This window comes from Triticum aestivum, chromosome 4D, assembly GCF_018294505.1.
Source record: "Triticum aestivum cultivar Chinese Spring chromosome 4D, IWGSC CS RefSeq v2.1, whole genome shotgun sequence".
Classification (NCBI taxonomy): Eukaryota; Viridiplantae; Streptophyta; class Magnoliopsida; order Poales; family Poaceae; genus Triticum; species Triticum aestivum.
In genome coordinates, this window is record NC_057805.1 from 307486223 (window position 1) to 307501633 (window position 15411).

Sequence of the window (15411 nt, forward strand, 5' to 3'; positions counted from 1 at the left end):
TATCATGGTTCCCAAATCAATACTTGGTTTTATTTTCATTTTAGTTACTATTTCGGATGCGCTGGTTCTTGCGAGCGAGCATCAAGCGGAGGCAATTGGATGTGCCACTGTCGCAGGGTTCATCTTGTTCAGAGGTATATTTCAAGTTTTCTGAAAGCATACTGAGATTTGTTTCTAATGTTCATAAAGACAGGTTGCAAATTAATTTATCGGCTCAAACCGTGTGGTTCCTTTTAAGGGTGATCTCAGAATGTTATATATTAAGACACAAACTTGGTTATGTCATGTCTTTGCATATGCACATAGACAGAAATGGGACTCATCGATACGCATCAGGGATTGAAGGAAAACTATATAGTTTCACAAATCCTGAAACCAGAGAACATGATTCATCAACAGGCTGCCAAGTTTCTTTCCATTTGTCATGTTCCACATACCTATCCGGTTGTTCAGAAATGTGTAAACTGATTTTGACCTGAGAAATACTATTCAGGAGCTAACAGGCCAGATCATCAGATATATTTCCCTTTTAGAGTTGATGTCGCAAAACCTGCGAATTTGATGCATTCTCGCTCATGTGTATTCGTAGTCCGGGTTAATGATTAGTCTTAAAGAACATTTATTTCAGTTGCAATTGCAGTTGTTTTCTTCTTTGTTTTTTGACTGAAATACAACTTTTGTTATCTCCTAAACCAATCACAATTTTAGTGAAGAATTATCTCTTCTTTGGAGGCTTCAGAAGTTCTCTTTTAGCACCTGCGTAGAAAAAAGCAACATTGTTTCGATGTTGTATCTTATTTATTGGAGTGTAGGCAGTATTCATGTCGCGTTAAAGTTCTTAAATCCTATCAGTTATTATAGTTTGGTGCCAGAGGTTATGCACATGCACTATATGTATGCAATTCCTTTCCGTTGAGGGGTGCTTCCATATATCTTTATCTCTTTTTTTTTGCGAAATTCCATATATCTTTATCTGATTTCAAACCTGAGATGATCCAAGCTTGAATCAAGCCAAGCCATCTGTCTCAGGTTCTATCTTGTTTGGTTTTTCTTGGTTTGTTAATTCCTTGTTGGGATGCAAACCTGGAAAATGGTACGTGGGAGATCTACTTTGAGTTTGGCCACCAGATACATAAGAAATTATTTTTTTCATGTAGTCTAGCTACCAATTATTAATCTTAACCTAAGACTCATCATGTGTCTGAAGATTCACAAATGATCAGTTGCCATTGAACTTAGTGTAGGTGAAACTTTCATGAGAAATTACTAAATTATTAATAAACAGCCGGTGATGCATTTTAATCACATGTCATTTACTCAAGTACTTCCTCCCTTTCAGATCACTAAAGTTTACAGAGGGAGTACTTAGTAGCATTGTCTGCTAACGGGCATGTTACTTACTCCCTCCGCTCCTAAATATTTGTCTTTCTAGAGATTTCAACAAGTGACTACATACGGAGCAAAATGAGTGAATCTACACTCTAAAATATGTCTATACTAGCAATGTGCCCGTGCGCTGCAGCGGATCCAAAGTAGAATAATACATATTCACAAATTTGAAAGAAAACAGTCTAGTTTTGATATACATATATCACTAAAAATATCTTATGTTTCATTCAAAATATATTTCTTGGGCTGTTTTGATGAGGTAAGGGAGGAATGTGGTTGGTTTCAAGATACTAAGGGGTTTTCTGTAAATTGGAGCAGAGAAGTGGGATATTGTTGCAAAAAGGCCACAACTTACATCACAGTCGTTAGATGCAGATCTAGTGGTCAGAAATGATGGATGCCAGACACACCATCATCACCAACTGAGTCTTTTATAGGAGTAGAGATACATCCGTATGTGGTAGTCCATTTGAAATCTCTAAAAAGACATATATTTAGGAACGGAAGGAGTATAAAATAACTTTTGACAAACCCTTGTGCACAAGTTGCATGTCAGGGGGTACTGTATTTGGCACTGATCCATTGAAGTGGTCGATGTTCTCTTCCCGGCTATGAAACGCCGATACTACTTGCAAAGCTTTTATATCTACATTGGATACGTATCTGATACCGATACGCGTTTGATATTTATTCAACCAGTATCGGAAGAATTAAAATTTAGAATAAAGGCACGCAAATTAGATGCATATTGGATACAGTACAAATGGATGCGGCCTAGTCAAATAAGGATTATCTAAGCCCTCCCTTGTTTTGTGCTCTACTTTGACTTGATTCTCTTGCCCCCTCTGTCCTGACTTCCAGTCCCATCCTTCCTCCTTTTGCCCCTTGGTAGCGATGGCCAGACACCCCAGCCGGAGGCAAGCTTGTATTGAATTCCTTTCACCATCCCAACGTCTCACCAACTGTTCCTCCTGCAGACCACTGACCCTAAGCAACTGGCATTTGATGTCCAGCTATGCCACATGATTTTGCTATTCATTTTTAGAGTTAAACATATACCATATCAGCATTTTGGGAAAAAGGCATATCCCGTTAACCATGTTGCCCCAATACTGATACACTTATGGTAACATAACTAAACAGATCACAGTGCCCTTGCCAATGGTCAAGGATCAAGCAATAGAAGAAAAGCCAAAACAGAATTTGGGTTTTGTGAATGCTATGCAGATTAACAAGTGGGCTGAGGTTTGAGTTTAATTGTGTGGATTGTGCGCTAGGTTTATTAGGATTGTGCAGTTACATATAACACATTGCAAGTGTATCCTCCTACAACTTAACAAGAAATAGCTCAAAAGTGGCCCTCTCCCTATTTCAACTGAAATATGGTTGTTTTCTTTGATAGAACAATGGTTTCTTTTGTCTCAAAGCTAATGAATGTTGTACCATCAGGCCCTCGGAGATTTTTATACCGCAATACTCTGGGTCGTTTTAAAACTGAGAAGGTACATTGCCCGCAACTCTGATTATGCTAATTTAAATTTTATTGAACATCTGTAACATATTAGGTTTCGTTTGTTCAGTATTTCTGAATATCCATTTATTTCATTACAGTTGAATCATGTAACAGTGGTTTCTCCAAGTGCCCATGCTGGCAAATACTTTCTGTTTTCATAGTCATGACTGAGTTTCAGTTATTCTGTTACCAACCTTGTCTAACAAGGGCATAAAGATGAGAACCATGACATGCATACATTCTTTTCCTTCACGGATGTATATGATGATGTCCTCACATATAATTTTTATAGGATTTACTGAATGATGTTGAACAAAGTATGATCGAATACAAAACATCTATTGAGAGCTTGAGAAAGGATTCCAAATACACCCTGGACAAAGTAGTCATTGGTGAAAGTGATCTGCAGCGTGGCCGAACTGATTTGAGGTAGTACACATGTGGTGCTTTTCTAATCATCTTCTGTCATTTCCTTGAACTACGCCATACTTGAGAATAATCTACATCTAAATGTTATGCTAATGAATTTTGCAGATCTACTGGTAAGCAAATCCAGTCCGTTATAAGATCTATTTACAAAGCAGAATCCACAGCTGCAGGTATTGAATTCTTCTTCAAAGGTTGATGATCTTTTTAGTATAAACTTTGAAGCAATGTATCTGTAAATAAGAGGCTATACACATCATTTGACCGTTTTCTTTATTAAATTTGTTCCATATTGTTCTTGTGGCCCTAGGTTTGATGGATCAACTAAGAATTATTCCTACAAGACAGTCTCTTGAATTACGAGCAGAGGCAAGTGAAATAGCTCTTATGTAAAAAAAATACTTATTCACTGACTATTATGAAAAGTTGCTTTCAACTTAGCATGCTCTTTTCATCTTTCAGGTGGCTTCCATGGCCTCTGATTTGAAAAACCGGAGACATGTCCTGGAAGAAAGGGTGAACCGTATATCTGAATATGGTGTTCGCGTCTGAATTTTGCCATAGAATCGCTCCTGGGCCCCTCCATGGAATAAACTCAATTCACCAAGAGACATGCCACTGATTAGACAAGCAGCATCTTCCATGGATTATAACCTTGTTTTTGTTAGCATTTGAATACGGGGCGATCAAGATTACTCGCACAACCATCGTTGACTCCCCCTATCATTTACTCCCTCCGTCCCAAAATAAGTGACTCAACTTTGTACGGGAGTACTATTGCCTGTGTTGAGCATTGTTCACTACTGTATCTTTCATGTGCACACATAAGAAAGGCTTAAGCTATGTGCTTCGGCATTTTGCCTCCTGTTAAGAATGAATATCATTCTAGTCCGGAAATAAAGAGCATGTTAATCTGTCCTGTATATGTGTACTCGCTGGAATTTGGACGATCAACTCTGTATGAATAAAACATCGCATGAATAAAGCACAAACAATCAGCAGAAACACTCAGTTTTTGCATGCATGTAAGAAGCCAGCAATACGAGTTCAGCCAAAAATGTGAGTATATGCATAAGAAGGCAAGAACAGGAGTTAAGCAAAAAATATGACTATGCAAAGAAGCCAAAGTTGTGAGTCTATGTCTGCGCACAATGACAAAACAAGGCTCAAGCATTGGAACTTGTCTATAGATGTTATGCTGATGTACGGCAGGCGACACCCATGCACTGCTATAAAAGGAGGAGTCAGGATATCGGTAGCAGAGGGAAAGAGCCTGTGTTGTACTCCCTCCGTTCCTAAATATAAATTTTTTTAGACATTTTAAATGAAATACAACATACGAATGTATGTAGACATATTTTAAAATGTAGATTCATTTGTACACAGTCACTTGTTGGAATCTCTAAAAAGACTTATATTTGAAAACGGAGGGAGTAGCACGGTAGCACTAGTCCCGCTATACGGGGAAATATCCTGTGATACCAAACATCATATGATACCATGCCATAAATTTAATTTTACATGTTTAAAAAATTCTGCAAAAAAAAATTGTGAATGGTCAAAAGACATATGTCTACTACCCCTAAAATTTTCAGATCCAAATTTAAAATATACATGGAGATACAAAGATGACAAATCCACATGTGAATAATGTCATTTTTTGCTTTTGTCCCCTTTTGACACTATTCATGCTAAATTTGTCTTTTTTGTATATTCATTATATTTGGAGTTTGGACTTGAACTTTTTTAGGGTTTATACACACGTCTTTTGAACATTCGCAATTTTTTCATGAATTTTCGAAACATTAAAATTTATGTTTGTTTAAACAGAGGCAAAATATTTGCCTCGTCCATTAATTAAGAAAGATTTTAGAGTTGCTTTTACAAACAAAAGCGAAAGGAAATTACAAAGCCTCTACTCTCGTGGCATGATGTTCGCCAAGTGCTTCGCGCCGGTGGTGACCCAACGGGTTGCCTCGTTCTTGATGTTGGAGAGAATGATAGACGGGAGCGTAGATTTGTGTTGAAACACCCCCACATTTCGCTCACACCAAATTGTCCAACAAGCATGGTGAGGGACATATTGATCCACCAATCCTTGATTGAACGCTCCACAGTCCAACGAGAAGTGTCAAAGTCATCCAGGTTGAGCTAAGCCTTGATCATGCTCCAAAGCCTCCTACTAAATTGACACTTGAAAAAGAAGTGGTCCACCAATTCCTCGGTTTGTTTACAAAGAGGACATAGCACACAATTTGGCCATCCGCGTCTTTGAAGCCTATGCACCGTCCAAATCTGGTTTTAAATTGCAAGCCAAGAAAAAAATGACCTTTGGAGGCGCCCAAACATTCCAAACTGCATAGCTCACGGGTGATGGTGCCAAGGAATTGGGCTTTGTATGCATAAGTGGCGGAGTAGTGCCCACATACCGTGTGCTTCCAAATGATGTCATCCTTGGTGCCGTCCACAAGGTGAATTGCACGAGAGTGAGCCCAAAGGTTCACAATTTGCCGTAAGTGGTCCATCGTCCGGTCTGTGGGAAGCTTGATGTTGGCAAGCCAAGCATCGCCTCCCTCACCTTCCAACTTTTCATAGAGGAAACCACAAAAAATGAGTTGTGCTATGTCAATAGGCCTTTCCCCATTAATCCAAGGTGAGTCCCCGAATGGTGCACGGGCCCCATTACCAATTGTAATGTGTGTGGATGCGCAGAAGAGATCCTGGTCTAACTCGTCGCAAGAGTTTCACAAACCAAACCACATTTTCGTCGGATCCCTCCATTCAAACCAAAGTCATCTAAGTCCTAGGGCCCTGGCAAACTTAACGAGGTCGATGATGCCCTGTCCTACAAGGTCCGTAGGGCGACATACGGTGCGCCAATTGACCTTAACTTCGCTCTCGTGGTCGTCTCTGTGCCCGACCAAAGAAAGCCCGCTCAATTTTGTTGGAGTTATGCATAGTGCTAGGAGGGTTGAGAGCAATGATGTAGTATATCACTTGCAAGGTGCGCACCAACTTGATGAGTGCACATCGGCCTGTGGCAGTATGTTTTGACCATCCCATGGCAGCAACCTTGCCGCCGCCTTATATCCTCGAGAAACTGAAAGTCCCCTCTCCGAAGTTGCCAAACCGAGAGCGGGAGGCCCAAATACTTAACAGAGAAGGAGGCCCGGGTGGCTGGCAAGCTAGTTAGGATTGCATCTAAATCTAGAAGCCCGACGCCATCCTTGTGCACGTAGAAGCGTTTTCCCCTCTAGTTAGGGTTTCTTATCCCTCCGGAGGCGATGGCACCGCCGATGAGGTTTTGACCTTCCCTGCCGCCGATCTCCCACGGCCACGCTTGCTCTCCGCTGCTATTCGCGACGGGATCTGACTGGTCCTCTAGGGCAACGACGGGCGTAGGGTTCCACCACAAAAACCCAGTTGATCTACATCGGGTTAGGAGTTCAGATGGCTTCAGGCGATGCATCGGGATCAGCGGACATCAGCGATGTGGACAGGATGATGAAGGAATTGGGGTTGCGTGAAGATGTTGGGAAACGTAGTAATTTCAAAAAAAAATCCTACGCACACGCAAGATCATGGTGATGCATAGCAACGAGAGGGGAGAGTGTGTCCACGTACCCTCGTAGACCGAAAGCGAAAGCGTTAGCACACCGTGGTTGATGTAGTCGTACGTCTTCATGGTCCGACTGATCAAGTACCGAACGCACGGCACCTCCGAGTTCAAAACACGTTCAGCTCGATGACGTCCCACGAACTCCGATCCAGCAGAGCTTCGAGGGAGAGTTCCGTCAGCACGACGGCGTGGTGACGGTGATGATGTTGCTACCGACGCAGGGCTTCGCCTAAGCACCGCTACGATATGATCGAGGTGGATTATGGTGGAGGGGGGCACCGCACACGGCTAAGAGATCAAGAGATCAATTGTTGTGTCTATGGGGTGCCCCCTTGCCCTCGTATATAAAGGAGCAAGGGGGAGAGGCGGCCGTCCAGGAGGGGGCGCGCCAGGAGGAGTCCTACTCCCACCGGGAGTAGGACTCCCTCCCTTCCTTGTTGGATTAGGAGAAGGGGAAGGAGGAGGGAGAGAGGAAGGAAAGGGGGGCGCCGCCCCCCCCCCCTGTTGGGGATCGTTGCGGAAATTAAAATTTTCTACGCATCACCAAGATCAATCTATGGAGTTTACTAGCAACGAGAGGGGAGGAGTGCATCTACATACCCTTGTAGATCGCGAGCGGAAGCGTTCAAGAGAACGGGGTTGATGGAGTCGTACTCGTCGTGATCCAAATCACCGATGATCCAAGCGCCGAACGGACGGCACCTCCGCGTTCAACACACGTACGGAGCGGTGACGTCTCCCACGCCTTGATCCAGCAAGGAGGAGGGAGAGGTTGAGGAAGAAGGCTCCAACAGCAGCACGACGGCGTGGTGGTGGTGGAGTGACAGTTCTCCGGCAGGACTTCGCCAAGCACACGCGGAGGAGGAGAGGTGTTGGGGAGGGGAGGGGCTGCGCCTTGGATGTGGTGCTGCGGCCCTCCCCTCACCCCTCTATTTATAGGGAGAAGGGGGAAGGGGGCCGGCCCCTCTAGATGAGATCTAGAGGGGGCGGCGGCCAAGAGGGGCGCCCCCCCTTTAGGGTTCCCCCAAAACCCTAGGCGCATGGGCCCTAGGGGGGTTGGCGCCCAGCCCACTAAGGGCTGGTTCCCTTCCACCTACAGCCCATAAGGCCCTCCGGGGCAGGTGGACCCTCCCGGTGGACCCCCGGAACCCCTCCGGTGGTCCCGGTACAATACCGGTATACCCCCGAATATTTTCGGTGACCGTATGGTGACTTCCCATATATAAATCTTTACCTCCGGACCATTCCGGAACTCCTCGTGACGTCCGGGATCTCATCCGGGACTCCGAACAACATTCGGTAATCACATACAAACCTTCCTTATAACCCTAGCGTCATCGAACCTTAAGTGTGTAGACCCTACGGGTTCGGGAATCATGCAGACATGACCGAGACACCTCTCTAGCCAATAACCAACAGCGGGATCTGGATACCCATGTTGGCTCCCACATGTTCCACAATGATCTCATCGGATGAACCACGATGTCGAGGATTCAAGCAATCCCGTATACAATTCCCTTTGTCAATCGGTACTTTACTTGCCCGAGATTCGATCATCGGTATCCCAATACCTCATTCAATCTCGTTACCGGCAAGTCACTTTACTCGTTCCGTAATGCATGATCCCGTGACTAACTACTTAGTCACATTGAGCTCATTATGATGATGCAATACCGAGTGGGCCCAGAGATACCTCTCCGTCATACGGAGTGACAAATCCCAGTCTCGATCCGAGCCAACCCAACAGACACTTTCGGAGATACCTGTAGTGCACCTTTATAGCCACCCAGTTACGTTGTGACGTTTGGTACACCCAAAGCATTCCTACGGTATCCGGGAGTTGCACGATCTCATGGTCTAAGGAAATGATACTTGACATTAGAAAAGCTTTAGCAAACGAACTACACGATCTAGTGCTATGCTTAGGATTGGGTCTTGTCCATCACATCATTCTCCTAATGATGTGATCCCGTTATCAATGACATCCAATGTCCATGGTCAGGAAACCGTAACCATCTATTGATCAACGAGCTAGTCAACTAGAGGCTCACTAGGGACATGTTATGGTCTATGTATTCACACATGTATTACGATTTCCGGAAAACACAATTAAAGCATGAACAATAGACAATTATCATGAACAAGGAAATATAATAATAACCATTTTATTATTGCCTCTAGGGCATATTTCCAACACCCCCTCCTTGTCCAATTTGGACTAGAGGGGGAGGGGGCGCGCGGCCTGCCCTGGCTGCCCCTCCTCTTCTCCACTAAGGCCCATGTAGGCCCATTAAACCCCGGGGGGTTCCGGTAACCTCCCGGTACTCCGGTATATATCCGATAACCCCCGGAACCATTCCGGTGTCCGAATATAGTCGTCCAATATATCAATCTTCATGTCTCGACCATTTCGAGACTCCTCGTCATGTCCGTGATCACATCCGGGACTCCAAACTATCTTCGGTACATCAAAACACATAAACTCATAATATAACCGTCATCAAACTTTAAGCGTGCGGACCCTACGGGTTCGAGAACTATGTAGACATGACCGAGACACGTCTCCGATCAATAACCAATAGCGGAACCTGGATGCTCATATTGGCTCCCACATATTCTACAAAGATCTTTATCGGTCAAACCGCATAACAACATACGCTGTTCCCTTTGTCATCGGTATGTTACTTGCCCGAGATTCGATCGTCGGTATCTCAATACCTAGTTCAATCTCATTACCGGGAAGTCTCTTTACTCGTTCCGTAATACATCATCCCGCAATTAACTCATTAGTTGCAATGCTTGCAAGGCTTAAGTGATGTGCATTACCGAGTGGGCCCAGAGATACCTCTTCGACAATCGGAGTGACAAATCCTAATCTCGAAATACGCCAACCCAACAAGTACCTTTGGAGACACCTGTAGAGCACCTTTATAATCACCCAGTTACGTTGTGACGTTTGGTAGCACACAAAGTGTTCCTCCGGTAAACGGGATTTGCATAATCTCATAGTCATAGGAACATGTATAAGTCATGAAGAAAGCAATAGCAACATACTAAACGATCAAGTGCTAAGCTAACGGAATGGGTCAAGTCAATCACATCATTCTCCTAATGATGTGATCCTGTTAATCAAATGACAACTCATGTCTATGGTTAGGAAACATAACCATCTTTAATTAACGAGCTAGTCAAGTAGAGGCATACTAGTGACACTCTGTTTGTCTATGTATTCACACATGTATTATGTTTCCGGTTAATACAATTCTAGCATGAATAATAAACATTTATCATGATATAAGGAAATAAATAATAAATTTATTATTGCCTCTAGGGCATATTTCCTTCAGTCTCCCACTTGCACTAGAGTCAATAATCTAGATCACATCGCCATGTGATTTAACATCAATAGTTCACATCATCATGTGATTAACACCCATAGTTCACATCATCATGTGATCAACACCCAGAGGGTTTACTAGAGTCAATAATCTAGTTCACATCGCTATGTGATTAACACCCAAAGAGTACTAAGGTGTGATCATGTTTTGCTTGTGAGAGAAGTTTAGTCAACGGGTCTGCCATATTCAGATCCGTATGTATTTTGCAAATTTCTATGTCAACAATGCTCTGCACGGAGCTACTCTAGCTAATTGCTCCCACTATCAATATGTATCTAGATCGAGACTTAGAGTCATCCAGATCGGTGTCAAAGCTTGCATTGACGTAACTTTTTACGATGAACCTTTTGTCACCTCCATAATCGAGAAACATATCCTTATTCCGCTAAGGATAATTTTGACCGCTGTCCAGTGATCTACTCCTAGATCACTATTGTACTCCCTTGCCAAAGTGATGGTGAGGTACACAATAGGTCTGGTACTCAGCATAACATACTTTATAGAACCTATGGCTGAGGCATAGGGAATGACTTTCATTCTCTTTCTATCTTCTGCCGTGGTCGGGTTTTGAGTCTTACTCAATTCCACACCTTGTAACACAGGCAAGAACTCTTTCTTTGACTGTTCCATTTTGAACTACTTCAAAATCTTGTCAAGGTATGTACTCATTGAAAAAACTTATCAAGCGTCTTGATCTATCTCTATAGATCTTGATGCTCAATATGTAAGCAGCTTCACCGAGGTCTTTCTTTGAAAAAAACTCCTTCCAAAAACTCCTTTATGCTTTCTAGAAAATTCTACATCATTTTCGATCAACAATATGTCATTCACATATACTTATCAGAAAGGCTGTAGTGCTCCCACTCACTTTCTTGTAAATACAGGCTTCACTGCAAGTCTGTATAAAACTATATGCTTTGATCACACTATCAAAACGTACATTCCAACTCCGAGATGCTTGCACCAGTCCATAAATGGATTACTGGTGCTTACACACTTTGTTAGCATCTTTTGGATTGACAAAACCTTCTGGTTGCATCATATACAACTCTTCTTTAAGAAATCCATTATGGAATGCAGTTTTGACATCCATTTGCCAAATTTCATAAAATGCGGCAATTGCTAACATGATTCGGACAGACTTAAGCATCGCTACGAGTGAGAAAATCTCATCATAGTCAACACCTTGAACTTTGTCAAAACCTTTTTCGACAAGTCTAACTTTGTAGATAGTAACACTACTATCAGCGTCCGTCTTCATCTTGAAGATCCATTTATTTTCTATGGCTCGCCGATCATCGGGCAAGTCAACCAAAGTCCACACTTTGTTCTCATACATGGATCCCATCTCAGATTTCATGGCCTCAAGCCATTTCGCGGAATCTGGGCTCATCATCGCTTCCTCATAGTTCATAGGTTCGTCATGGTCAAGTAACATGACCTCCAGAACAGGATTACCGTACCACTCTGGTGCGGATCTCACTCTGGTTGACCTATGATGTTCGGTAGTAACTTGATCTGAAGTTACATGATCATCATCATTAGCTTCCTCACTAATTGGTGTAGGAGTCACATGAACAAATTTCTGTGATGAACTACTTTCCAATAAGGGAGCAGGTACAGTTACCTCATCAAGTTCTACTTTCCTTCCACTCACTTCTTTCGCGAGAAACTCCTTCTCTAGAAAGGATCCATTATAAGCAACGAATATCTTGCCTTCGGATCTGTGATAGAAGGTGTACCCAATTGTCTCCTTTGGGTATCCTATGAAGACACATTTCTCCGATTTGGGTTTGAGCTTATCAGGATGAAACTTTTTCACATAAGCATCGCAACCCCAAACTTTAAGAACGACAACTTTGGTTTCTTGCCAAACCACAGTTCATATAGTGTCGTCTCAACGGATTTAGATGGTGCCCTATTTAACGTGAATGCAGCTGTCTCTAATGCATAACCCCAAAACGATAGTGGTAAATCGGTAAGAGACATCATAGATTGCACCGTATCTAATAAAGTACGGATACGATGTTCGGACACACCATTACGCTGTGGTGTTCTAGGTGGCGTGAGTTGCGAAACTATTCCGCATTGTTTCAAATGAAGACCAAACTCGTAACTCAAATATTCTCCTCCACGATCAGATCGTAGAAACTTTATTTTCTTGTTACGATGATTTTCCACTTCACTCTGAAATTATATGAACTTTTCAAATGTTTCAGACTTATGTTTCATCAAGAAGATATACCCATATCTGCTCAAATCATCTGTGAAGGTCAGAAAATAACGATACCCGCCGCGAGCCTCAACAATCATCAGATCGCATACATCAGTATGCATTATTTCCAATAAGTCAGTTGCTCGCTCCATTGTTCTGGAGAACAGAGTCTTTAGTCATCTTGCCCATAAGGCATGGTTCGCAAGCATCAAGTGATTCCAAAATCCCATCAACATGGAGTTTCTTCATGCGCTTTACACCAATATGACCTAAAGGGTAGTGCCACAAATGAGTTGCACTATCATTATTAACTTTGCATCTTTTGGCTTCAATGTTATGAATATGTGTATCACTATGATCGAGATCCAACAAACCATTTTCATTGGGTGTATGACCATAGAAGGTTTTATTCATGTAAATAGAACAACAATTATTCTCTAACTTAAATGAATAACCGTATTGCAATAAACATGACCAAATCATATTCATGCTCAACGCAAACACCAAATAACACTTATTTAGGTTCAACACTAATCCCGAAAGTGTAGAGAGCATGCGATGATGATCATATCAATCTTGGAACCACTTCCAACACACATCGTCACTTCACTCTTAACTAGTCTCTATTCATTCTGCAATTCCCGTTTCGAGTTACTACTCTTAGTAACTGAACCAGTATCAAATACTGAGGGGTTGCTACAAACACTAGTAAAATACACATCAATAATCTGTATATCAAATATACCTTTGTTCACTTTGCCATCCTTCTTATCCGCCAAATACTTGGGGCAGTTCCGCTTCCAGTGACCAGTCCCTTTGCAGTAGAAGCACTTAGTCTCAGGCTTAGGTACAGACTTGGGCTTCTTCACTTGAGTAGCAACTTGCTTGCCGTTCTTCTTGAAGTTCCCCTTCTTCCCTTTGCCCTTTTCTTGAAACTAGTGGTCTTGTCAACCATCAACACTTGATGCTTTTCTTGATTTCTACCTTCGTCGATTTCAGCATCACGAAGAGCTTGGTAACCGTTTCCGTTATCCCTTGCATATTATAGTTCATCACGAAGTTCTAGTAACTTGGTGATAGTGACTAGAGAACTTTGTCAATCACTATCTTATCTGGAAGATTAACTCCCACTTGATTCAAACGATTGTATCACTCAGACAATCTGAGCACATGCTCACTAGTTGAGCTATTCTCCTCCATCTTATAGGCAAAGTACTTGTGAGAGGTCTCATACCTCTCGATACGGGCATGAGTCTGAAATATTAACTTCAACTCTTGGAACATCTCATGTGCTCCATGACGTTCAAAACGTCTTTGAAATCCCGTTTCTAAGCCGAAAAGCATGGTGCACTAAACTATCAAGTAGTCACCACACCGAGCTTTGTCAAACGTTCATAACGTCTGCATCTCTCTTGCAATAGGTTCGTCACCTAGCGGTGCATCAAGGACATAATTCTTCTGTGCAGCAATGAGGATAATCCTCAGATCATGGACCTAGTCCGCATCATTTGCTACTATCATCTTTCAATATAGTTTTCTCTAGGAACATATAAAAATTAAACGGGGAGCAACATCGCGAGCTATTGATCTACAACATAGATATGCTAATACTACCAGCACTAAGTTCATGATAAATTAAAGTTCAATTAATCATATTACTTAAGAACTCCCACTTAGATAGACATCCCTCTAATCATCTAAGTGATCACGTGATCCATATCAACTAAACCATGTCCGATCATCACGTGAGATGGAGTAGTTTCAATGGTGAACATCATTTATGTTGATCATATCTACTATATGATTCACGCTCGACCTTTCGGTCTCAGTGTTCTGAGGCCATATCTGTTATATGCTAGGCTCGTCAAGTTTAACCTGAGTATTCCGCGTGTGCAACTATTTTGCACCCGTTGTATTTGAACATAGAGCCTATCACACCCGATCATCACGTGGTGTCTCAGCACGAAGAATTTTCGCAACGGTGCATACTCAGGGAGAACACTTATACCTTGATAATTTAGTGAGAGATCATCTTATAAAGCTACCGCTGAACTAAGCAAAATAAGATGTATAAAAGATAAACATCACATGCAATCATAATATGTGACATGATATGGCCATCATCATCTTGTGCCTTTGATCTCCATCTCCAAAGCATCGTCATGATCTCCATCGTCACCGGCATGACACCATGATCTCCATCATCTTGATGTATATCAATGTGTCATCACATGGTCGTCTCGCCAACTATTGCTCTTGCAACTATTGCTATCGCATAGCGATAAAGTAAAGCAATTATTTGGCGCTTGCATCTTATGCAATAAAGAGACAACCATAAAACTTTTGCCAGTTGCCGATAACTTCAACAAAACATGATCATCTCATACAACAACTTATATCTCATCACGTCTTGACCATATCACATCACAACATGCCCTGCAAAAACAAGTTAGACGTCCTCTACTTTGTTGTTGCAAGTTTTACGTGCCTGCTACGGGCTGAGCAAGAACCGTTCTTACCTACGCATCAAAACCACAACGACAGTTCGTCAAGTTAGTGTTGTTTTAACCTTCTCAAGGACTGGGCGTAGCCACACTCGGTTCAACTAAAGTTGGAGAAACTAACACCCGCTAGTCACCTGTGTGCAAAGCACGGCGGTAAAACCAGTCTCGCGTAAGCGTACGCGTAATGTCGGTCCGGGCCGCTTTATCCAAAAATACCGCCGAACCAAAGTGTGACATGCTGGTAAGCAGTATGACTTGTGTCGCCCACAACTCACTTGTGTTCTATTCGTGCATATAACATCTACGCATAAAACCAGGCTCGGATGCCACTGCTGGGAAACGTAGTA

At 42.5% G+C, this 15411-nt stretch overlaps 1 protein-coding gene across 1 annotated transcript in view; it reads left to right on the forward strand.

Moving 5' to 3' along the window:
- Nucleotides 1–4247, forward strand: part of LOC123097601 (RGS1-HXK1-interacting protein 1) — a 5352-nt gene extending 1105 nt beyond the window's left edge. Inside the window, exons 3-8 of the mRNA XM_044519382.1 lie at nucleotides 28–134; nucleotides 2839–2891; nucleotides 3195–3331; nucleotides 3437–3501; nucleotides 3639–3697; nucleotides 3791–4247. Of these exons, the coding sequence (XP_044375317.1) occupies nucleotides 28–134; nucleotides 2839–2891; nucleotides 3195–3331; nucleotides 3437–3501; nucleotides 3639–3697; nucleotides 3791–3880 (511 nt within the window). The 3' untranslated portion in view covers nucleotides 3881–4247. The remainder of the gene's footprint in view (nucleotides 1–27; nucleotides 135–2838; nucleotides 2892–3194; nucleotides 3332–3436; nucleotides 3502–3638; nucleotides 3698–3790) is intronic.
- Nucleotides 4248–15411: the final 11164 nt, after the last annotated feature.